Genomic DNA, 24952 nt, shown 5'->3' on the forward strand with positions numbered 1-24952 from the left:
CTTCATTCGATCCCTGCGAAATCCTACATTTCAGCACGATAATGCACGACCCCTGTACGGGCCTTTCTGGATACAGAAAATGTTTGTCTGCTGCCCTGGCCAGCACGTTATCCAGATATCTCACCAACGGAAAACGTCTGGTCAATGGTGGCCGAGCAACTGGCTCGTCATAATATGCCCGTCACTACTCTTGATGAACTGTGGTATCGTGTTGAACCTGCATGGGCAGCTGTACCTGTATACGCCATCCAAGCTCTGTCTGACTCAATGCCCAGGCGTATCAATGCCGTTATTACGGCCAGAGGAGGTTGTTCTGGGTACTGATTCCTCTGGATCTATGCCTCCAAATTGCGTGAAAACGTAAGCACATGTCAGTTCTAGTATAATGTATTTGTACAACGAATAACCGTTTATCATCTGCATTTCTTCTGGGTGTAGCAATTTTAATGGCCAGTAGTGTGTTTTTAGTGTTCACTAAGGACAGTGTACTGCTCATCATTACATCAGAACTTACTTCATTTGAGACTAGTAATTAGAGCTATTAAGAGCACTATGTTTTCTGCTTCGTTAGTGCTTCGAAGTACACGTGGGAAGATCAAGCCATTAATACCTACACCGAGGTGACAAAAGTCTCGGGATACCTCATAACATAGTGTCGGACCTCCTTACGTCCAGTGTAGTGCAGCAACTCGATGTGGCATGGACTCAACACTCAGTCCGCTGCAGAAATATTGAGTCATGCTGCCTCTATAGCCGTCCATAATTGTGCAAGTGTTGCCGGGGCAGAATTTTGTCCACGAACTGACCACACAATTGCATCCCATAAATGTTCGATGGTGTTCATGTCGGGCGATCTGGGTGGCCAAATCATTATCTCGAATCGTGCAAAATGTTCTTCAAACCATTTGCGAATGTTGCGGAGCGGTGACATGGCACATTGTCATTTATAAAAATTTCAACTTCGTTTGGGAACATGAAATCCATGAATGGCTGTATTTGGACTCCAGGTAGCCAGACAAAACCTTTTCCAGTCAACGATTGATTTAGTTGGAGCAGAGGAGCCAGTCCATTTCATGTACAGACCACATCATTATGGAACCACCACCAGCTTGCACAGTGCTTTGTTGACAACCTGGGTCCATGGGTTCGTGGGGTCTGTGCCGCACTCGACCCCTACCATCAGCTCTTACCAACTGAAATCGGTACTCGTCTGACCAAGCCACAGTTTTCCAGTCACCTGGCGTCCAGCCGGTATCGTGACAAACCCAGGAGAGGCGCTGCAGGCGCAAAGGCACTCGCGTTGGTTGGGTGGTGCCATAGACCACTGACGCCAGACTTCCCTGGAATGTTCTAACAGATAGATTAATCATATCTCACATTGATTTCTGTGGGTATTTCACGCAGTGTTGCTCGTCTGTTAGCACTGACAACTCAAACGCCGCTGCTCTCGGTCGTTAAGTAAGGGTCTCGGCTGGCACATTGTTCCTGGTGAGAGGTAATGCCTGAAATATGGTATTCTCGGACATGCTTGAAGTTGTGGATCTCGGAATATTGAATTTCCTAACGATTTCCGAATGTCCCGTGCATCTAGCTACAACAACCACTCTGCGTTCAGAGTCCGTTATTGACCGTCCTGCAGCTACAACCACGTCGGAAACCTTTTAGCAAGAATCACCTAAGCAGAAATGACAGCTCCGTCTATGTTAATGCTCTTTTACACCTTGTGTCTGCGGTAATACGTCATCTGTATATGTCAATATCACCATACCATGACTTTTGTCACGTCAAGGTATAATCCCTGGTGCAGCAGGTCAGATATTGAAGTGTTGAAGCAAAACGGTTAGCCTTTGCTGACAGGCAACACTTACAGGTGGAGCCACAGCTTTGCATAAAACATCATGTAGTAAATTACGTGACATATTTGCGGGAAGACGTTAGACACAGTGAAAACACAAGTAACACAATGAACTGGGTACATATTAAGGTATCTGTTGTGGTTGGCAGGACAGCCAACCGTATGGTTAAAGGAGGCCGAAATGCACGCGTTTTAGCTTACGCAGGCTGGAGTGAGGTCTGGAACATGACAAGGGAATTAGAATTGAGAAAAACGGACGTAGCTGGTGTAATACTTAACTTTAATCCATTAACGGAGAACGTCGCTCTTTATGGTAAATGATTCACAATATCAATAGCACGGATACTGGCGCCTTGCTAGGTCGTAGCAAATAACGTAGCTGAAGGCTATGCTAACTATCGTCTCGGCAAATGAGTAACAATGGTCACAATATCAGCAGTGGCACCCCTAACACCCGATATATAAAGCGTGGTCCATTGATAGTGACCGGGCCAAATGTCTCACGAAATAAGCATCAAACGAAAAAACTACAAAGAACGAAATTGTCTAGCTTGAAGGGGGAAACTAGATGACGCTATGGTTGGACAGCTAGATGGCGCTGCCATAGGTCAAACGGATATCAACTGCGTTTTTTAAAGTAGGAACCCCAATTTTTTATTACATATTTGTGTAGTACGTAAAGAAATATAAATGTTTTCTATGATCACTTTTTTCGCTTTGTGATAGATGGCGCTCTAATAGTCACAAACGTATAAGTACGTGGTATCACGTAATATTTCGTCAGTGCGGACGATATTTGCTCCGTGATACATTACCCGTGTTAAAATGGACCGTTTACCAATTGCGGAAAAGGTCAATATCGTGTTGACGTATGGCTATTGTGATCAAACTACCCAAGGCGCGTGTGCCATGTATGCTGGACGACATCATCCAAGTGTCCGGACTGTTCGCCGGATAGTTATATTATTTAAAGAAACAGAAAGTGTTCAGCCACATGTGAAACGTCAACCACGACCTGCAACAAATGGTGATGCACAAGTAGGTCTTTTAGCTGCTGTCGCGGCTAATCCGCACATCAGTAGCAGACAAACTCCGCGAGAATCGGGAATCTCAAAAGCGTCGGTGTTGAGAACGGTACATAAACATCGATTGCACCCGTACCATATTTCTATGCACCAGGAATTGCATGGCGACGACTTTGAACGTCGTGTACAGTTCTTCCACTATCCACAAGAGAAATTACGGGACGATGACAAATTTTTTGCACACGTTCTATTTAGCGACGAAGAGTCATTCACCGACAGCGGTAACGTAAACCGGCATAATATGCACTACTGGGCAACGGAAAATCCGCGATGGTTGCGACAAGTGGAACATCAGCGACCTTGGTGGGTTAATGCATGGTGCGGCATTATGGGAGGAAGGATAACTGGCTCCCATTTTATCGATGGCAATCTAAATAGTGCAATGATATGCTGATTTCCTACGTAATGTTCTACCGATGTTACTACAAGATGTTTCACTGCATTACAGAATGGCGATGTACTTCCAACATGATGTATATCCGGCACATAGCTCGCGTGCGGTTGAAGCGGTATTCAATAGAATATTTCATAAGAGGTGGGTTGGTCGTGGAAGCATCATACCATGGCCCGCACGTTCACCAGATCTGACGTCCCCGAGTTTCTTTCTGTGGGGAAAGTTGAAGGATATTTGCTATCGTGATCCACCGACAACGCCTGACAACATGCATCAGCGCATTGTCAATACATGTGCGTACATTACGGAAGACGAACTACTCGCTTTTGAGAGGAATACCGTTACACGTATTGCCAAATGCGTTGAGGTTGACGGACTTCTTTTTCAGCATTATTTTATTAATTTGCTATTTACAGGTAATCAGGCTGTAACAGCATGCGTTCTCAGTACATGAAACACATTGTAACAACCGAAATAAAATGTTCAAACGTACCTACATTCTGTGTTTTAATTTAAGAAACATTTCTGTTACCAACTGTTCGTCTAAAATTGTGAGCCGTACGTTTGTGACTATTACAGCGCTATCACAAAGTCAAAAAAGTGGTCAAACTAAAACATTCATATTTCTTTACATATTACACGAATCCATTGCGTGAAAACGCTTATCAATAGCTTTTCCATTTTCGTAATATATGCAGTGCAAGTTTTAGGTGATTCACCCTGTGTATACTTTAGGTTTCCCTATCACTTCCCCCTTATCCTGTTCCGTTCATGAAAAGTGTGCTGGAAGAATGACGGTCGCTGAGAGCTGTATATCTAATTTCCCCGATTTTACCGTTATTGCCATGTTAGTGAGTGGATGTATATGTTGCCTAACTCGGATTTTTTAACAGTAAACCTCTCTGTGATGCAGAACGTCTCTCTAAGTAGCATCTACCAGAAGAGTTTGACGAGTACGCTTTTAACCCAGGTATCCGCTTGTATTACCTACTACAGTGTTCGAAATCAGCGAGAGAGAGAGAGAGAGAGAGAGAGAGAGAGAGAGAGAGAGAGACCCTTATAACACTGAAGATGCTCCAAGAACCAGCAACATGATGAGCTTGACCATGGGTTGTTGCATTTAAAAGTGTGTTTGTGGAACATGTGAACGTAGGCCCCAAATACTGCGTTGGTGCTAAAGTTTGTAGCGTTATAAATGCCGTGTCGCGTCATCAGTGCAAAGTCCCGAAGCAGCGACTGGTGCTTACCACAAGAAAAGTGCTTATGGGAAAGCATAGGTTTACGTACGATTTCACACTGATTTCTGTAACCATTACTACACAGGAGTCTAACATTTCAGTTTTGACTCTTACTCTTTTGATTGCTATTTCTACTAGTTCCTGCTTAAGTGGTCGACAGTTGTCTAGACGATTCCGACCATCGTCGAAATTCGACGAAAGCGGAGCAGCAGGTATGTTCACTTGGTTTATCCTGATTTGAGAGAATTTACATCAATTTATGTTGAACAAAGTACGGTGAAAAATCGTAGTTTTCATCTAAAATCTGTAGGTTTGCTTCAGGTGCTATTCAAACTGTTGCATTAAGAATAGAAGTAATATTATAATGGCAAGCAGCGAGCATGGCTGGACAGTGGATACTTTGCATTACGGACGACATCTTCGAGAGGAGGAAACTTCAATTTTGACCATGTTTCAAATTAAATATGTAAATTTTTGCCTCTGATATTGCTACAAAGCCATTATGTCTAATTCACAGCTTTTAGTTTAGGTACTGTTCACGTACTTCGCACTTATTCTTTCTGGTTTGTTGCTTCCCTGTAAAACTAACTGCTAATTATGCGGGAAGTGATCGGTATTGAAAACTTGGTATTACCTTTGGTCTGTCTGCGATACGTCCAAAAAGATCTGGAAAATAGTATCCACGTTCGACGACAATTTTTTTTTATATTCAGTGCCACAGTCACATTTAAGAAGCCCCTCCATTTTGTTTGCATTGTGACCAGTCATAACTTCACACGATTAGCTGATTTTGACAATGTGCCATTACAAAATGGTTAGTTCCGTCCTCATCATTTTACTCGCTCACTTAAATATATAACAGTCTGTGTAGTATACTCGAACTATAGAAACATTCGGAACTCGTAAACTACACACATCAAAAAACGTTTTGCATCACTCCGGTTCCCAGAACTCCTGAAGACAGACGTTGGCCGTCGATATTGTATCACAGATACAGTCCCTTTGATGGATCAGAGATCTCACTAAACCCGCCCAATGATGTAATAAATCATGTATGGGCAGCGGCTATTAGACGGAGGGGATCCGACAGCCGAACAGTTCCAGTCATTCCACCATGAAGGAGGTACATGGCCAGTGTTGTCTGTAGTCCAACCCTGCCTACACAGTTAATACCTCAGTTGAATCGCGTCCGCTTTGTTACTTTGTGCCAGGAAGGGCTCTCAACAAGGGAAGTGTCCAGGCATCTCGGAGTGAACCAAAGCGATGTTTTTCGGACGTGGAGGAGATACAGAGAGACAGCAACGGACGATGACGTGCCTTGTTCAGGCCGCCCAAGGGTTGCTACTGCAGTAGATGACGGCTGCCTACGGATTATGGCTCGGAGGAACCCTGACAGCAACGCCACGATATAGAATAATGTTTTTCGTGCAGCCACCGGTCGTCGTGATACGACTCAAACAGTGCGCAGAAGGATGCATGATGCGCAGACTTCACGCCCGACGTCCATGGCGAGGTCAATCTTTGCAACCACGACACCATGCAGCGCGGTACATCTGGGCCTAACAACAAGCCGAATGGACCGCTCAGGACTGGCATCACGTTCTCTTCACTGATGAGTGTAGTATATGCCTTCAACCAGACAGTCGTCGGGGACGCGTTTGGAGGCAACCCCCTCAGGCTGAACGCCTTAGACACACTCTCCAACGAGTGCAGCAAGGTGGAGGTTCCCTGCTGTTTGGTGTGGCGTTATATGGGGCCGATGTACGCCACGTTTGTTTGGCACCGTAGCGAGCTCGTGCCCTTCTTTAACACCCGAGTGGTTACAAATGGTATCTGCGACATCTTTGCGCAAACATAGTGACTAATTTGTGTCAATCTAACATATGCGACGTCAGTTTCCCCAGTTAATAAAGTTTGGAGTATTTCAGCATCTCGGGATTTTCGCTATCTAAAGCGCCAATTGGACAGAATTTGGCACGATATTCCCCATGAGGACACCCAGTGAATATATTAATCAATGCCAATAGTCAGAGGTGGACCAAAGCTTTACTGACTTCTGAAGCTCTTTCTCTTGAATGAATCATCCAGTTTCTCTGAAACTGTAATCATTTGTTTGTATGTGGATATGCACCACATCTATCGATTTCCATATCATCCGAATAATTCTTCCGGGGGGTGTCTTTTTCTCTTAGAGTGTATTTATTACCAGCTCACGACTCAAATCATGAGACCACCCACCTACAACAGCCATAATCGTCAGGGTTGCCACTCTTTCTTCTCCCAGTCAAGTTATTGAACTGAGGTTCGAAGTTTATGTAGGACTCTGGCGAAAAATGTGGAGACTAAGTTATGAGAAAGCATTTGTTGTAGACTGATACGATTTATTGTGGAACATGCTGATACATTTCAGATTATTTGATTAGACATTTTGCACATCTCAGTTCCTCAAACTGATACGAAGGCGACCTCAAAGAGTACATTGTGGCTGATGTAGAATTTCTGACAAACGAGAGAATATGTGCAGCCTGAAAAGGAGGAATATTAGGCGATATTGTTGTCCGCCTGTATTGTTGTTTTTAGTTTAAAATATAAACCCTAACGCGTTCCGGTCACAGCCATAGTCATAATCCGTCAGATAATAAACAGAACAAATGAGAAGTAATATTTACACAAGCATCAGAATAGTATATCTATAGGTTAAAATAAAATTATACTACAATAAAAACGTCGGTACACTACTTCTTATCAGTTCTGATTTATCCCTGTACCATAGACTTGTGCTGTTTACTGAGGCAGTATGCTTAAAATAAAAATCTGTTGCCGCTTGGTTGCATCAAATACAGAGAGATTTCTACAATTTTTTCTACTATTCTTTGTTAGCAGCACTATTCTATGGTACAAATAGGCACAAGAACTGACAAGATACAGTGTATCGAGATTTTAAATGTGATATATTTTCGTTTTGTCCTTCATATGTGTTATTACAATAATTTTAGAAATACAGCTTCTGATTTGTTCTACTTCTAATCTGACAGATTCTGATGATGGCTGTGGCCGAAACACGATAGGGCGTATAATTAAAACACGTAACGATCAATATGGACAACCGTATTAATTGCTAACTATGATCGCGGAATCGCATAATGATGTTAAGTCATTTATAGACAAGGAAGATTAAAATTTCGCGCCTCGCCGACTCTCGTTAGGGTTGTAGCTTAAGGCCGAAGGAAGAGAGAAGAGGGAGAAACTCGACTGAGTCCATTTCAGAAAGAACCGTCGTAGCATGGGCGTTAAATGATACAAGGAAACGACGAAGAATCCTAATCCATTGGCTGAACGGACATTTGAATTCTTTTCATCGCGAAAGCGAGTTCCGTTAGACTTCTTGTGCGCCACCTTGCTTAGGTGTAGCAAACAGACACATGAACCTGAAATCCAAAGCCAACAACCAACAGATTGTGCCCAGCCAGAAACAGTACATATGTTCCGTATAATTTAGTCCAACTTCCAGAAACAACCATGCTCTGATACCAAAATGGTGCACACCACTGCAGTGTGGTTACCTGGGAATGGAAGGAATGGGTAAAACAACGGCTGAACATCATTCGTATCAAGATTTTTATTCAAACTCCTCCGAAAAAGTGGGTTTACCTATTAGGTCATCAGGACCTTGACATATTAAACAAAACAATTCAGATAAGATAATGGTTCAAATGGTTCAAATGGCTCTGAGCATTATGGGACTCAACTGCTGTGGTCATAAGTCCCCTAGAACTTAGAACTACTTAAACCTAACTAACCTAAGGACATCACCCACATCCATGCCCGAGGCAGGATTCGAACCTGCGACCGTAGCAGTTGCACGGTTCCCGACTGCGCGCCTAGAACCGCGAGACCACCGCGGCCGGCATAAGATAATGCAAAAGTTCTTAAGCTTTAAGCTTCTTACGGTTTAAGTACAAAACTGAAGAAAGTCCAAATAAGAGTTTTTTTACAATAAGTGTAACATAATCGAAGAACAGTCCTTGCTCGTTATGAAACCACCATGCATCGGGCAATGTGGTCCGGACGAATGGTCCCAAAATTACTTTAGGAAGACGTGATACGCTGTTCACCATGCTCCTCTTTTTCTAAGCAGCCAATGGGCCCATGCCCCAAGGCACAAACATACAATGATAGCTTCAAGAACAAAAGTCATTTATAAATAAAACAAGTAAAAACTTAAGTCATCAGGTTAGACGCTGAAGGCGTTCACAAGACAGGTGTGGTGAATTGTTACGAAATATTAAGGTAACTGGCCAAGACAATCCTCCCCACTAATACATGATTGCAAACAAGTTCAGTGGTCAACGGAGATTCAGTTTCAAATCGCGCCATGTGGTGGAACCTGTAAATGCTTAACTGCCGTGTGGAACGGAAACGTATGTGGGTGGCTGATGAGCTTCACTTATGTCAAACACAAGCTTGGCTTGGAGTCATAACCCACGAAAATACAGTACAAGCAACAATATTTGCCCTGTGCGACACATGAGCTTGTGGCCGAGCGTTTCTAGGTGCTTCAGTCTCGAACGACCCCTACGGTCGCAGGTTCGAATCCTGCATCGGGCATGGATGTGTGTGATGTCCTTAGGTTAGTTAGGTTTAAGCAGTTATGAGTTCTAGGGGACTGATGACCACAGCAGTTAAGTCCCATAGTGCATAGTGCTCAGAGCCATTTGAACCATTTGAACACATGAGCTTGCGGGCTACAAATAGCTAAAGAAAGCGACTTGGCGATTTATTGTCATTATAACACGCAAAAACAGAACGTCTTCAATAGCGAAACGCTGAACATTAAAACAATTACAGAACCTCAATAATTTAAAGGAGACAGTCAAATCACAGCTGTACGACTATTAGCGAACTGAAGCTATTATGTTTTCACACGAGTGACATGCTACTCAGATCGCCTGGCTAGACGAAGGAACAGGGAACATCAATAGGAGGCTTAACTGAGTCCGATATAGAAGCAGCAGGGCACAAATACAAGCTGGAAGCGAACCAGTCACAGTTATCACACTCACAGCGGGGAGCAAGATCAGTCTTTAAGCGTGCTGCGTGGCTTCGGCACCTAAGCAACGGACTAAAAACAGCTCGCCGAGCATCCAAAGCCGCTGTGTGGTGCAGAATAGTGGAAAAGCTCGGAGCCGCCAGACTATGTGTGGATGACGATGAACCACCGCTTGCCTCCGAATCTGGCCAGCCAAAGGAATAATGTGTCCACTCCCATTTCCAGTGCACGTCCTTCGTGTCCGGAAGATGCTCAGCCAGGCAAACTTGGAAGTCACACGGGCGGTAAAATAAACAGCCAGCTCGTTGCCCCAGAGACCTACGCTGTCCGTGCTGCTTCACTCGCTACCTCTCCTGGAAAAATGCCTCAAAGTCACTCGCATCAAACGTGCCTCGCCACTTAACGCCAAAGATCGTGTTCCAGGAGACGTGGAGTGAGATTTCTATCGTGCAACGGTTCATTATTGTTATTAGTTGCAGCAGAAGCAGTACTAGAAATACTTTCAATATTAACTTCATTAGTGCATAGTTAGTATTATTTACTCCTACCGTCACTGTAGACATTCAGATCATTTTGGTACTAACTGCCATACTATAATTGTTATTTCTTAGGGAACTATGATGTAAAGAAAGAACTGTATGTGTGAAACCCTGGTGTGATGTAGAGAGGAGATGATGGCCCTAATCAGGTCAGGATAAATGAGTGAATAAATAAATAAATAGGATACGTCAGAGGATTTTAAGGTTTGAAGTAAAACCTTTTGGAGTACCACTTGATAATGGCCTTACGCCCGAAACTGCAATTGTGAAATAAACAATCCCTACAGTCAATGACGAATATGATGTCCTTTAAAAACTTCTACGTGACTGTGAATCACAATTATGAGATGTTAATCTAGTGGTCACTCACGTATTACGTAGGACTGTCCGGATGGTTACGTTCAGATAGTTATAACTATCAAAAGATTACATTTTAATCATCGATAATATATCTGGTCTTGAATATTTTTAGGGAAACGTATGTCGTAAGTTATCGATTCGTTTGTATCAGTGTTTTAATTAAGTGATTTTAATTAAATCATCGGTTTTGGATGAAACAAAGGATTTGTGTCGAGGAATTTTCACCATGTACGTAGATTGTTGTACTTTAACTACTTTAGAATGCTTTCGAAAAAAAATTCAGCATTACAGTCATATTAGACTTTCTAGGCTTTGCTTAGTTTAAACATCTTTGCTAGTGAGAGGTAGCTTTGCCTTCCAGTGACTGCTAGTCGCCCTGGGGAGAATTTCTAAAAGAGAACGGTTCAAATGGCTCTGAGCACTATGGGACTTACCTTCTGAGGTCATGAGTCCCCTAGGACATAGAACTACTTAAACCTAACTAATCTAAGGACATCAAACACATCCATGCCCGAGGCAGGATTCGAACCTGCGACCGTAGCTGTCGCGCGGTTCCAGACTGTAGCGCCTAGAGCCGCTCAGCCACCGCGGCCGGCTCTAAAAGGGAAGCCAAGTATGAAAACTTGAAGTACACGGAGAAAGATAATAAAGTAAAAGTAGGTAAAGAGATCGATATAGAAAGAGTCGAATAATGTTAAGCAATTTTATGTCATCGCCAAAAGTGACTGCTACGTTACATTAGAGCCGAATTGTATTGCGCGAACATGTAGGTTGTGATGATCAAAAGGCTTTCGTTCTAAAGCAGTAGATGAGATATAGATTTAGTGCTCCAAAGGTTAATCTACGAAATGAACGGCGAATAAAAAGAATTATATGGCACAGTGAACTTAGTATCACCTGTTGTTTATGAATTGTGGAATCTGTCGTTCTCATGTAACAGGAGAGCTACCGTAGTTGCTACTGGAAGTGTAGAAGATGGCGGTCTCTGCATCGGCAGTGGATCTGCGCTGACAACGGTGTGTCTCGACATGTTGCAGCTCGCGCCATCAGCTGCTACCAGTGTAACTCCTTCGAGGATCCTGACTGCGACAAGATAACGATGGGCAACGCGACGTACGATCGCCTTCTCAAGCCGTGTGACGGCGACTACAACGGGGCGGAGCCCTTCTGCCGCAAAATGGTTCAAACGCGTGAGTACTGCACACAGTATCTAAATTTAGTTAACAATCTGAACTGCTTTCGCAGAAATGAAATAATTTCCTTCCGCTACTGAGTTAGCAATGTCGTAGTAATACACTGCTGAGCCAAAACATTACGACAAACGGGTTAACAGCGTGTTGGTTGACGTTTGGAACGCAATACAGCAGCTATAATTTCCTTCCGCTACTGAGTTAGCAATGTCGTAGTAATACACTGCTGAGCCAAAACATTACGACAAACGGGTTAACAGCGTGTTGGTTGACGTTTGGAACGCAATACAGCAGCTATTGTCTGGTGTCGATTCAGCAAGTCTTCGGTAAACTCCTAGAGGTGTGTGGCAGCAGTAACCGCACATCACGTGTTAGTGGTCGGTGGGTGCGTTATTGACTTCCACCAGAGTGCAAGATATATTCTATCGGGTTCAGACCAGATGAATTTGGTGGCCAAGATATCAACATGAGCTCACTATCCTGCTCGTTGTGACATGGACATTTAGTCTGCTGGAAGAGGCTATGTCTGTTGGGGGAGATACCTAGGCATGCAGAGGATGCAAGTGGTGAACAATAATGTTGACTTAATCCTCAGCAGTCACGGCGCCTTCGTTGCTACCAGAGATCCCAGGAATGCCCTGGTGAATGTCCCCCACAGCTTAATACTTCCCCTGTGGCCTGTGTCAATGCTGCAGTACATGCCATGAGCAGCTGTTCGACTCGATGACGGAGTATCCAGACACGACCAATGACCTGTTGTGACAAGAAACCTGATTCATCCGGCTGGGTAACACGTTTCAGTTGATCGACGGTCCGATCTCTACTGTCATAACTGACGATGTCTTGGATCGGCATGGGATGACGTAGGTTTCATCTGCTGCGCAGCCTCATGTTCAACAATTTGTACTGAATGGTGTGTTCGACAATACTTGTGGATGAACTGGTATTGTAGTCTGTCGTCAGATCTGTCACAAAATGCCACTTGTCGCCTGCGCGTGGCTTCACCATCTTTCAACCACTTTCCATATATGTTCACAACAGTAGCAGGTGAACATCTAATTAGCTTCACTCTTTCCGAGACGCTCGTTTTCAGTTGCTGGCCCATAATTAGTCAAAATTTCTCCATCTGCAATCAGCATCGTCACTAGAATGAGTCCCCAATCGAGTCTGCTCCAGTTACATACACTACTGGCCATTACAACTGCTACACCAAGAAGAAATGCGGATGATATACGGGTATTCATTGGACAAATACATCATACTAGAACAGACATGTGATTATATTTTCACGCAATTTGGGGGCATAGATCCTGAGAAATCAGTATCCAGAACAGCCACCTCTGGCCGTAATAACGGCCTTGATACGCCAGGGCATTGAGTCAAACAGAGCTTGGATGGCGTGTAAGGTACAGCTGCCCATGCAGCTTCAACACGATACCACAGTTCATCAAGAGTAGTGGCTGGCGTATTGTGACGAGCCAGGTGCTCGGCCACCATTGGCCAGACGTTTTCAGTTGATGAGAGATCTGGGGAATGTGCTGGCCAGGGCAGCAGGAGAAACATTTTCTACACCCAGAAAGGCCCATACAGGACCTGCAACATGGGGTCGTGCATTATCCTGCTGAAATGTAGGGTTTCGCAGGGTTCGAATGCAGGGTAGAGCCACGGGTCGTATCACATCTGAAATGTAACGTCCACTGTTCAAAGTGCCGTCATTGCGAACAAAAGGTGACCGAGGCGTGCAACTAATGGCACCCCATACCATCACGCCGGGTGATACGCCAGTATGGCGATGACGAATCCACGCTTCCAATTTGTGTTCACAGCGATGTCGCCAAACACGGGTGCGACCATCATGATGCTGTAAACAGAACCTGGATTCATCCGTAAAAGTGACGTTTTGACATTCGTGCACCCAGGTTCATCGTTGAGTACACCATCGCAGGCTCTCCTGTGTGTGACGCAGCGTCGAGGATAACCGCAGCCATGGTCTCCGAGCTGATAGTCCATGCTGCTGCAAACGTCGTCTAAATGTTCGTGCAGATGGTTGTTGTCTTGCAAACGTCCCCATCTGTTGACTCAGGGATCGAGACGTGGCTGCACGATCCATTACAGCCATGGGGATAAGATGCCTGTCATCTCGACTGCTAGTGATACGAGGCCGTTGGGATCCAGCACGGCGTTCCGTATTACGCTCCTGAACCCACCGATTCCATATTCTGCTAACAGTCATTGGATCTGGAGCAATGAGAGCAGCAATGTCGCGATTTGATAAACCGCAATCGCGATAGGCTCCAATCCGACCTTTATCAAAGTCGGAAACGTCATGGTACCCATTTCTCCTCCTTACACGAGGCATCACAACAACGTTTGACCAGGCAACGCCGGTCAACTGTGTATGAGAAATCGGCTGGAAACCTTCCTCACGTCAGCTCGTTGTAGGTGTCGCCACCGGCGCTTACCTTGTATGAATGCTCTCAAAATCTAATCATTTGCATATCACAGCATCTTCTTCCTGTCAGTTAAATTTGGCATCTGTAGCACGTCATCTTCGTGCTGTAGCAGTTTTCGTGGCCAGCAGTATACATTCCCTAAGTCTTCAGTTCATTCAGCAAGATTTGCTGTAAGCCTACTGGCTGGCTTTCGCCACGGTTCCCGAGTAGTCTCTGTCGACTGCTGGCTGGCGTCTGTGCAGGGAGCTTCGTGTGTTTTCCGTGACAGCCACAGTACTATTTCGCGAGTAAAGTTCTTTGAATGCTACCTGGGCTGGCAAATGAGGCGACCTGTTTGGGGTCTGATGTCACAGCCTACTAGGCAGGATCTCACAGGGAACGCTGGTTAACCACCCCAAATGAAATATGACACGCTCATCGGATATACTTGTATACAATTTTCTCAAAAAAATTTCTGGTAAAATTGTATGATTACCTCGCATCTCATAGTCCTAATCATGAGCGTCTTGATGAACTACCTATAATTTTGTTGGAAATGTAATGGAAATGAGCGTTTGCCGTCATTGACCGGGAGGCCCCTTGCGAGGCAGGTCCGGTCGCCTTTGTGCAGGTCTTACCATATTCTACGCCACATTGGGCGACCTCCGCTCCGGATGGGGATGAAATTATGATGAAAACAACACAGTTGCTGAGCGGAGAAAATCTCCGACCCCGGCAGGAATCGAACCCGGGCAAGTAGGGCAGGAATCCGTCACGCTGACCACTCAGCTATCGGGGCGGACATTATTTTGCTAATGATCATAGGTATTGTCATATCTCGACAATACGCAACATCATTATCGAAATTCCAATAGTTTGCAATGAAAAGTAAGGGTTGGTATGTGATTGCACTTGGTGCATGCTAAGTCGAACATTACTGCATAAGAAATGTAGCTAAGACTCTGATTTTTCCTTAGAGTTGGGAGCAGATCATTTATCTCCAATTTGAAGAAAAAGGACTGTATGTAGCTCACACAGCTCCGCTCGAACGCATGGAGTATAGACGTTGAATGAAACATTCGTAACATGCCTTCTGTCTCCAACTGTTTGAGATATCGAAGCGACATTTTGGCAAACGTTAGCCCACAAGAGGAGAGGCTTTGGCCTACGGGTAGTGTGCAGAAATTACTTTTAACTGCTATATGGAAGTAACTCCAGGTATCTTCGATGGAGTAATGTAATTTTAAGGGTCATCAATCTTTGATGAAAAGAAAGTGCTGTGGGTTTTGCAGTTACGTATTGAATAAATTATTCGTTTATTTTTGTACCAAGAGTGGGCTCCTTCATAAACTACTGGCCTGCCTTGCCCTCAGTTTTTAAGTTCATAATACACTGTTTCAGGATTCTGACGCAATGTAAACTACATTACACTTTTAGTGATATAATACTTTGTGAACTCAAACATTTTTTTAATAAAAGAAGTAAATTTTGACAAAAGAGCAAGAGAATTTTGCATTAGAATTCGTCACTGATGACACTTTTCTGAAGAAAGTGAAAAGGAGTAAGAAGTCTGGAGAAAATGAAACGCAACTTCTATAGTTATTTCAGCAGAATCCATACCACAACTGTTTTAATAATAAACGGCTGGAACTGAAACTTCTCAAAGAATTTAGTTCTGTATGTTAACGATCAGATAAATACGAAAACAGTTCACCGCTCATTGTATAATATCTTTTAGTTCTTATACTTATACAGACTGAAGGTCTGTATTTTTCACCTCAACCAAAATTTTTCACCTGAAACATCTTTTAGCTTGTCAAGGACACTGATAATCTGTTTTCACCTTCCGCTCATGCGCACAAACTATAAAGCACACGCCCACCTCATGAACGAGCTTTGGCCAAGGCAAGAACGTTTGATTGGTTTAAGCGACTTATTGATGGTCCGGAGTGTTTGAGAGATGACAGCTGGCCGGTGTGGCAGAGCCGTTCTAGGTGCTTCAGTCTGGCTTCCACCACCAGTATTTAAACCTGCTTGCCTTCGAGTCGAGTGCCACTGCAGAAGTGCGGTTTAGCAACATGGGATACGGAGTAGGGTTAAATTTGATGCACAGAACTGTAACCTTTCAAAATTAAGATAGTCTGTTCTCAAGGAACCACCAATTAATTCTGTGGAAAACATAATAAACGATTTCGTCTGTGGCTTACTGTCTAGGGGGGTTTACTATAGCGCCAGTATCATTTGCAAAAAAAGCAGAAATTCTGGTTGACGAATTATAAGTGAATGTTCATCCACACTAACAGGTGTGTCTCCCATGGGGCGGCAGGAGCATTTTCTCAGGTATTTCGGCAGAAATTTTCAATTTCGTTTCTGCAATGTGTAGCTGGAGTAAGCTCCACCCACTCCCACCAAACAAATACTGCTCAACAAGCCTTCCATGCAACACCCAGTGACAACAGTGTCGACTTGTTTCCCATTACGAGCAAAATGGATTTTAAAGCAGAATTTTAAGTGTCCATTCGATCGAACGGTCCCAAATCAGTTTAGGCGATTTTCATTTTATCGATGTGCGTGAACAGCAACACTAAAATACGAAGAACAGCCAGTACTCCAGCAGAGACAGCACTGCCCTGGTACATGCTGACTGCTGCCGCCATGCAGCAGCGCTACTCAACTGATGCTGGAGTACTCGTTACTTCTCGTGTTTTAATCTTCCTGTTAACACAAATCGATAAAAATTATCGCACTCCACTAGTTTGCGACAGCCAATCGAATGGGCACGTAAAATGACACCTTAAAATGATTTTGCTCGTAATGGGAAACAAATCGACACTTTCTGTTGTCACTGGGTGTTACATGAAAGATCTACGTCTACATCTACATAGATACTCCGCAATCGACCATACGGTGCGTGGCGAAGGGTACCTCGTACCACAACTAGCATCTTCTCTCCCTGTTCCACTCCCAAACAGAACGAGCGAAAAATGACTGCCTATATGCCTCTGTACGAGCCCTAATCTCTCTTATCTTATTTTTGTGGTCTTTCCGCGAAATGTAAGTTGGCGGCAGTAAAATTGTACTGCAGTCAGTCTCAAATGCTGGTTCTCTAAATATCCTCAGTAGCGATTCACGAAAGGAACACCTCCTTTCCTCTAGAGATTCCCACCCGAGTTCCTGAAGCATTTCCGTAACACTCGCGTGATGGTCAAACGTACCAGTAACAAATCTAGCAGCCCGCCTCTGAATTGCTTCTATGTCCTCGCTCAATACGACCTGATAGGGATCCCAAACGCTCGAGCAGTACTCAAGAATAGGTCGTATTAGTGTTTTATTAGCGGTCTCTTTTACAGATGAACCACATCTTCCCAAAATTCTACCAATGAGCCGAAGACGACTATCCGCCTTCCCCACAACTGCCATTACATGCTTTGATGAGCAGCATTTGTTTGGGCTGACACGTACACACTGAAAAAAAACTTCAACTATCAACCAAAAAATCAGGGAAGATGGGCCAAGAAACTTCAACTATCAACGGAAAAATCAAAGGAGATGCGCCTGACGACCCTTGGGAGTGACGCCCTGAATAAGGAATAGGAGTAGACACAAAGTTTAGCCCTGTGGGACATACCTCCTGCATTGTACCGAATCACTAAAATTTTCTCTCCTGCGAACGTTGTTTGAAATATTCCGATTAACGTTTTGCTTTGTTTTTGTAAACTGTGATCGAAACCAGTTATTAGTGAGACCATCAGTTCTATAAAACTTATGTTTTCCTAAGAGAGTAATAATTTACGATCTAGAGAATCAAATGCCTTGGAAACACCACGAAATGTACCGACTGGCTGGAGATGCGTTTCGGATCTCTATCAGGTCGGATTGAGGTAGGACATAGCAGCAATTCAGAGGCGGGCTGCTAGATTTGTTACTGGTGTGTTTGATCATCACGCGAATGTTACAGAAATGCTTCAGGAACTCGGATGGGTGTCTCTAGAGGAAAGGAGGCATTCCTTTCGTGAATCGCTACTGAGGATATTTAGAGAACCAGCATTTGAGGCTGACTGCAGCACAATTTACTGCCCCAACTTTTATTTCGCGGAAAGACCACAAAGATAAGAGAGATTAGGGCTTGTACGGAGGCATATAGGCAGTCATTTTTCGCTCGTTCTGTTTGGGAGTGGAACAGGGAGAGAAGATGCTAGTTGTGGTACGAGGTACCCTCCGCCACGCACCGTGTGGTAGATTGCGGAGTATGTATGTACACTCCTGGAAATTGAAATAAGAACACCGTGAATTCATTGTCCCAGGAAGGGGAAACTTTATTGACACATTCCTGGGGTCAGATACATCACATGATCACACTGACAGAACCACAGGCACATAGACACTGGCAACAGAGCATGCACAATGTCGGCACTAGTACAGTGTATATCCACCTTTCGCAGCAATGCAGGCTGCTATTCTCCCATGGAGAAGATCGTAGAGATGCTGGATGTAGTCCTGTGGAACGGCTTGCCATGCCATTTCCAAGTGGCGCCTCAGTTGGACCAGCGTTCGTGCTGGACGTGCAGACCGCGTTAGACGACGCTTCATCCAGTCCTAAACATGCTCAATGGGGGACAGATCCGGAGATCTTGCTGGCCAGGGTAGTTGACTTACACCTTCTAGAGCACGTTGGGTGGCACAGGATACATGCGGACGTGCATTGTCCTGTTGGAACAGCAAGTTCCCTTGCCGGTCTAGGAATGGTAGAACGATGGGTTCGATGACGGTTTGGATGTACCGTGCACTATTCAGTGTCCCCTCGACGATCACCAGAGGTGTACGGCCAGTGTAGGAGATCGCTCCCCACACCATGATGCCGCGTGTTGGCCCTGTGTGCCTCGGTCGTATGCAGTCCTGATTGTGGCGCTCACCTGCACGGCGCCAAACACGCATACGACCATCATTGGCACCAAGGCAGAAGCGACTCTCATCGCTGAAGACGACACGTCTCCATTCGTCTCTCCATTCATGCCTGTCGCGACACCACTGGAGGCGGGCTGCACGATGTTGGGGCGTGAGCGGAAGACGGCCTAACGGTGTGCGGGACCGTAGCCCAGCTTCATGGAGACGGTTGCGAATGGTCCTCGCCGATACACCAGGAGCAACAGTGTCCCTAATTTGCTGGGAAGTGGCGGTGCGGTCCCCTGCGGCACTGCGTAGGATCCTACGGTCTTGGCGTGCATCCGTGCGCGCTGCGGTCCGGTCCCAGGTCGACGGGCACGTGCACCTTCCGCCGACCACTGGCGACAACATCGATGTACTGTGGAGACCTCACGCCCCACGTGTTGAGCAATTCGGCGGTACGTCCACCCGGCCTCCCGCATGCCCACTATACGCCCTCGCTCAAAGTCCGTGAACTGCACATACGGTTCACGTCCACGCTGTCGCGGCATGCTACAAGTATTAAAGACTGCGATGGAGCTCCGTATGCCACGGCAAACTGGCTGACGCTGACGGCGGCGGTGCACAAATGCTGCGCAGCTAGCGCCATTCGACGGCAAACACCGCGGTTCCTGGTGTGTCCGCTGTGCCGTGCGTGTGATCATTGCTTGTACAGCCCTCTCGCAGTGTCCGGAGCAAGTATGGTGGGTTCTTTTTTCCATTTCCAGGAGTGTAGATGTATGTAGATGTAGATGATGTTCACTCCATTTTTCTCGGGGATGACTCTTTGTACATAGTGCACAACACGGGCCTTGGGAGGCTGCGTGAAACAGCGAGTTGCTTCCCCTGCCTTCAGCCCTGCCGCGTTCAGACACGCCACAAGTGCCATTGCCCGTGTTGCAGTGCACCGCGACGAGCCGGTGGTCCGCGTGCGCCGCACGTGTAGCTGGGAGCGCAGCCGCAGCCCGTGCTACCAGTACGAGGACGACGACCACCTGGAGGTGGTGTGCCAGTGCTTCGCCGACGGCTGCAACGCGGCCACGGCGCCGGCGTCGCCGGGCGTCGCCACGCTGCTCTCCGCCCTGGCGTCCGTCACGGCCTTCCTGCGACCGCACTGACTGCCGCTGCAGCTGCCGCCTCTGCAGACCTCGCTCTGGAATCCAGGCCTCTGCACCGCAGCACGTCCAGCTGGCCGGAGGCCGCCGCTCGCCTCGTCCGGCGAGGACGTCGTCTCTCCGTGCGGACATCCGCGGCGAAAGTGCTCCGTGTTGTGCTGCGACCCGGTGACACGAAGGACCAGCGATCCCAGAGGCGAAAACTCGTCGCGTCCCGCCATCATTATGGCTTGCTTTTTGTCATTTCCATCTCTCACTTCAAGCATAGAGGCGAGGACAGCGCGATACCTATGTACCTCATCATAAACGTGACTGCAGTGAGATACACACAAATAGCCGCTAATCGCAAGAGTTCCGTCACTGTCCTTGCCTCCACGTATTATCTTTATTTCTGAGCCATCATCATCAGCAGTCTTACATTCACTACTGGAGTAAGACACAGCCTTCTCCACGCATTACGATCACTTACATAGTAAATACTCAATAAAATTCAGTTACCTCCGAGAACACCGAATAGCTCTAACCTGTGCCCCTCTCCCAGATACCTCTCATTTACATTCTGAAGTGAAAATCACACCCCATAAAATTTCACTGTTTACGGGACGGTGGGATTTTTACACTATGAAGAAATATCAGGTAACATGACAAATACTCATTACATTGATTACATTCTTCTAGAAATAGTTGTGACAACCGTGTAGATGCAGTATGTTACCACTGATAAGTACAAAGGGACAAATTTTGAAACATTGATACCAATAGAATGTGATTATCTGGATAAATGCTTGTATCATATTACTGTTACTCGAGAGATAGATAGAAAGATACGAAACGGTAAGTGTGCAGAAAATACAAACGTTTCTATTACATTCCTCTTACCGAACAACATAGCGGTTCTGTCCTTTGTTAATGGAACCCTTTAAATTCGCCTTTTCTTTCAGCTCTACATACATGTGCTTTTTGTAGTACCAAATAATAGCACATATGTACTGGAAGCGAGATTCACATCAAATAGCTTATTTAATTCCATTGCAGCTAATTTTTGAAAATGTGATATGCAAGACAATACCATGGACAACTAGTAAATTTTTAATTCCAAAATAATCAGTATTTTTTCCTTTTTATGCCCCTGTGAAAATATCAGATATAGCAAGCCTTTGCAGGCTCCTTATGACTACAGTAACACTTAAGTCTGTATTATTGCATGCAGAGAATTGCAGCTTCAGAAAATATGCTCCAGGAAATTCTACTCTGCAATATGCGTAAAAGTACAAATCTTCAAATATACCAATTTTTCGATGTATGTACGACTCGCCACAATAGTGAAACCAATTGTTATTAAAGTGTAATTTCTTTTTGGAAACGCAAAGTGCTTGTGTGAGTACATTAAAAACTAAGTTTCGAGCCAGAGTGTAGTCTTTGTGATTCTGAATAAAATATTATGTAAAGAAAATATAAACATCTTCATTCGTCTGTAGATTTTATGTAGAAGCGTATTTCCAATATGGGATTCTGTGCTCTTATACACTGTTTGTTAATATGTGAAAGGCTGTGAAAGTTATATAACTTCTTTGTAAGGGAAGTTAATAGAAATTCAACACACGCTACCACATGTACAGTCAATAAACATTTCTCCATTTCATTATGTATGTATTACATACATTTCATTACTACATGTTTAAAAATGCTAGTAAAAGTACGCATTATGTCTCTCACACTAACAGTAGTAAATTTATATATACCTAATGGTTTATTGTCATGTAGAAGTGGATTTGTGGGTAAGCCAGTACTTGATAGATAAATGCGTTATCCAAGATTTTCGTTCGTGACTGTTACGAGCGAGAGAGATAAGTGACTTATTCTATTCCTTCCCCGTTTCCCTTTTACATTCAGAAGAATTTCTTCTTAGTTTTTACTTTTCTCAATTCTTTCAGAGATACTCATTTATGAATTTATGTTGCAAAACGTTTTCAACAGAAGGACATTTCAAATTGGCAGCAGGACGTTCTACACAAAGAGGATTCTGAGATTCATTGACATATGTGTACCTCACTCTGTCTGAGTTACACCTTCTTCCATCACTCTCTATGCGGAAACTAGAAATCGGATTTCTCTTAATTTTCTTTGTGGCTTATGCACAGTTCGTTATAAAACTATACTGATACTTTATAAGAGAATTGTTTGCCAGCTGATCTCAAACTTAGTTTCGTTTAATGTGCAATGTAAACATGCAAATGTAACTAGAAAAGAGGCTACTCTTCAATGTGTCATTTCTACTGTGTTAAGCAAACTTTAAAAGGATTGCACACCCGACTTGAAGTTCACACAGGTATGTCCAGGAAAAATCATCTACAAGCAATGATTATACTTGTGACAATGATTGTGCAATAGAACGAAATCTATTGGTTTTAGTGTTCCACGGGAGATACGAAAGTGAGCAATCAAATCTCTTCAAAAGCGATGAAAATTGCCAAGAAACGAAGGTTCATAGTAAAAAACATGTGTTTTAAGAATACGTAAAATTCTGTATAATTTAAAGCGCGTTACAAATAAAGAAGATATGAACTGAAGTTTGTTTTAGCGAGGACATTCGATGACAGTAGTCCATACACTGTATTAACTGTAATGTTGTGGTGGTGCAATTGCTAGCAACCTGTCTAGTAAGCAAGGTAACCCGCGTTCAAGTCTTGGCCATGGCACAAATTTTAATTCCTTGCTTCAGCTTCCATCATTATCGTAAAAATGAAGAGTTGATATTTTTTGCTACCTTAACGGTTGTAAAGCACTAAACAATTCGCTACCGTATTTGTATATGAAGCTTTACTCATTGTTTGTGAGCACTAATCATCTCTTATCAAAAGGGACCACTCAAGAAAGTATCTTGAAACCTGAAAGTTTGCTTGAGATCTCCTAGGTTCTCCAGGGACTCGCAAATCACTTTGTCAGTGCAATAACCAACATACATAATCTTACATATACCCCGTAAAAGTTTGGTTTTCAGGCGCAAAGTCTACAGACCATGCTTCCAGCACCTTATAATGTAAGTGCTACATCTGATAAATACTAGACATCTGCAAGGATGACATAGCACATAGTACCTAAGGTCATAATGTCACAATAGTTCTTTCAAATCGTTGAACAATAAACAGATAAAGAATAAAACAGTCGCAATACTTATTCTGAAGCGATGCTGCAAGGTAATCTTTTGGGTACACGATGGGATCTACAAGGTAAGCTTTAGCTTTGAAGCTTTTACAACACCCGCTTTTACAGACAAAACTATGGCTGCAAGGTCTGCCTGTTAGGCAAACAAGTGCTTTTCACATCAAATCCAGACGTGTGTCAGCACCTTTGTGCCATCGCCAATGGGTATTTTTTATTTAGTTCTTTAAAATGTAAACGAGTTTTAGTGACATTTATTGTAAGGAAAATTAGGCCTACAACAGTTATTGTAGGTTATTATCTTAACCTTGGATAATGCAGTGCCCTCTTTATATTATTGAATATTAGCATCTACCAGTATTCATTAATGTATAGAGGACCTTACATAACTCAACAATGTAGAAATTAAGGCACTGATAGCAACATACAGACACTGTCACTTAAAATATGTTAATATTTTATACAACTAAATAAAGAATATCTACTGACGAAGATGCTGAATCATATTTGGCTATTATATGAAGAAACAGCGGTTTTCATGGCAGACTGGCCGTATATCCATAACATTAAGCGATATGTACATACAGGATGAGGCCTAACACTCGCCGGCATGGTACGGAAGTTTTCTATAGGAATACATTTAATTACATGTCTACATTACAGTCCATTAAAAACTCTATTATCATGTTTAATTCTGTGATACGAAGACAGTGCTATACAAGTGGTAAGCTGATATTTCAGCTTCCTACAGCATCATGCACGAAGGACTTAGGGGCCATGATAATACTCACGCGAAAAGTGTTTTAAGTCATTTTTCCAGATCACTGTCCGTCGGGTGTTCACCATTATATCTTATATCATATCGAATAATTACGAAGTTCTTGAAAATCGGTACTGATATGTGGCCAAGAATTACGCAATAAATGAAATATAAACGCTCGAAGCTTTTCCTTTTTGTTAATTCTATGTGGCTACTCTTCGTCACAAGGCACACATCTACTCAGTAGTCCTATTCTGCCAATGGCCAACCCAGCATATCAAGAGCGTCGGTACGAATAGCTACCGCTACACGTTGTCGCATATTTTCGAGGTTCTGTGGTAGAGGTGGAACATAAACGCTGTCCTTGATGTAACCTCACAAGAAAAAAAGTCAGTGACTCTGTTGTACACACGAGCAGCACCAGACCAGCGGCTGCAACACGACCTATCCAACGACGTGTCAATGTCTCTTTCAGGTAATCTCGTACACAACTTGTGTTGGGGCGGATGATCATGCCCTTTAGTCCCTTTACCCAACAAACAAACCGACCAACCAACCAACACAACTGTGGAAGGGCCCCTATTTTGTTGAAAGATGAAATCCATCCTATCAGTGTCAAGCTTTGGCATGAGCCACATTTGTGACACGCCGATATAGGTGATACTACTTTGACAGTTCTCTCAGAATAGAAGACGGGTCCATAGACTATGACGTTGGAAACGGTACGAAACACATTAATTATCTCGGAATCCCGAACATGCTCGAAAGCTGCTTGTAGATTATTTGTCCCCATATTCGTGTGCTGTGCCTGTTGAATGTTCCCGAAAAATGAAAGGTGGATTTGTCACT

The 24952-nt window shown here is 44.1% G+C and overlaps 1 protein-coding gene across 2 annotated transcripts in view; it reads left to right on the plus strand.

Moving 5' to 3' along the window:
- Window positions 1-21823, plus strand: part of LOC126336559 (uncharacterized) — a 100502-nt gene extending 78679 nt beyond the window's left edge. For both annotated transcript variants that reach the window (XM_050000407.1, XM_050000408.1), the window contains exons 3-4: window positions 11559-11711; window positions 19970-21823. In XM_050000407.1, the coding sequence (XP_049856364.1) occupies window positions 11559-11711; window positions 19970-20184 (368 nt within the window). In that variant the 3' untranslated portion in view covers window positions 20185-21823. The remainder of the gene's footprint in view (window positions 1-11558; window positions 11712-19969) is intronic.
- The last annotated feature ends 3129 nt before the right edge of the window (window positions 21824-24952 follow it).

This window comes from Schistocerca gregaria, chromosome 2 (genome assembly GCF_023897955.1).
Source record: "Schistocerca gregaria isolate iqSchGreg1 chromosome 2, iqSchGreg1.2, whole genome shotgun sequence".
NCBI lineage: Eukaryota > Metazoa > Arthropoda > Insecta > Orthoptera > Acrididae > Schistocerca > Schistocerca gregaria.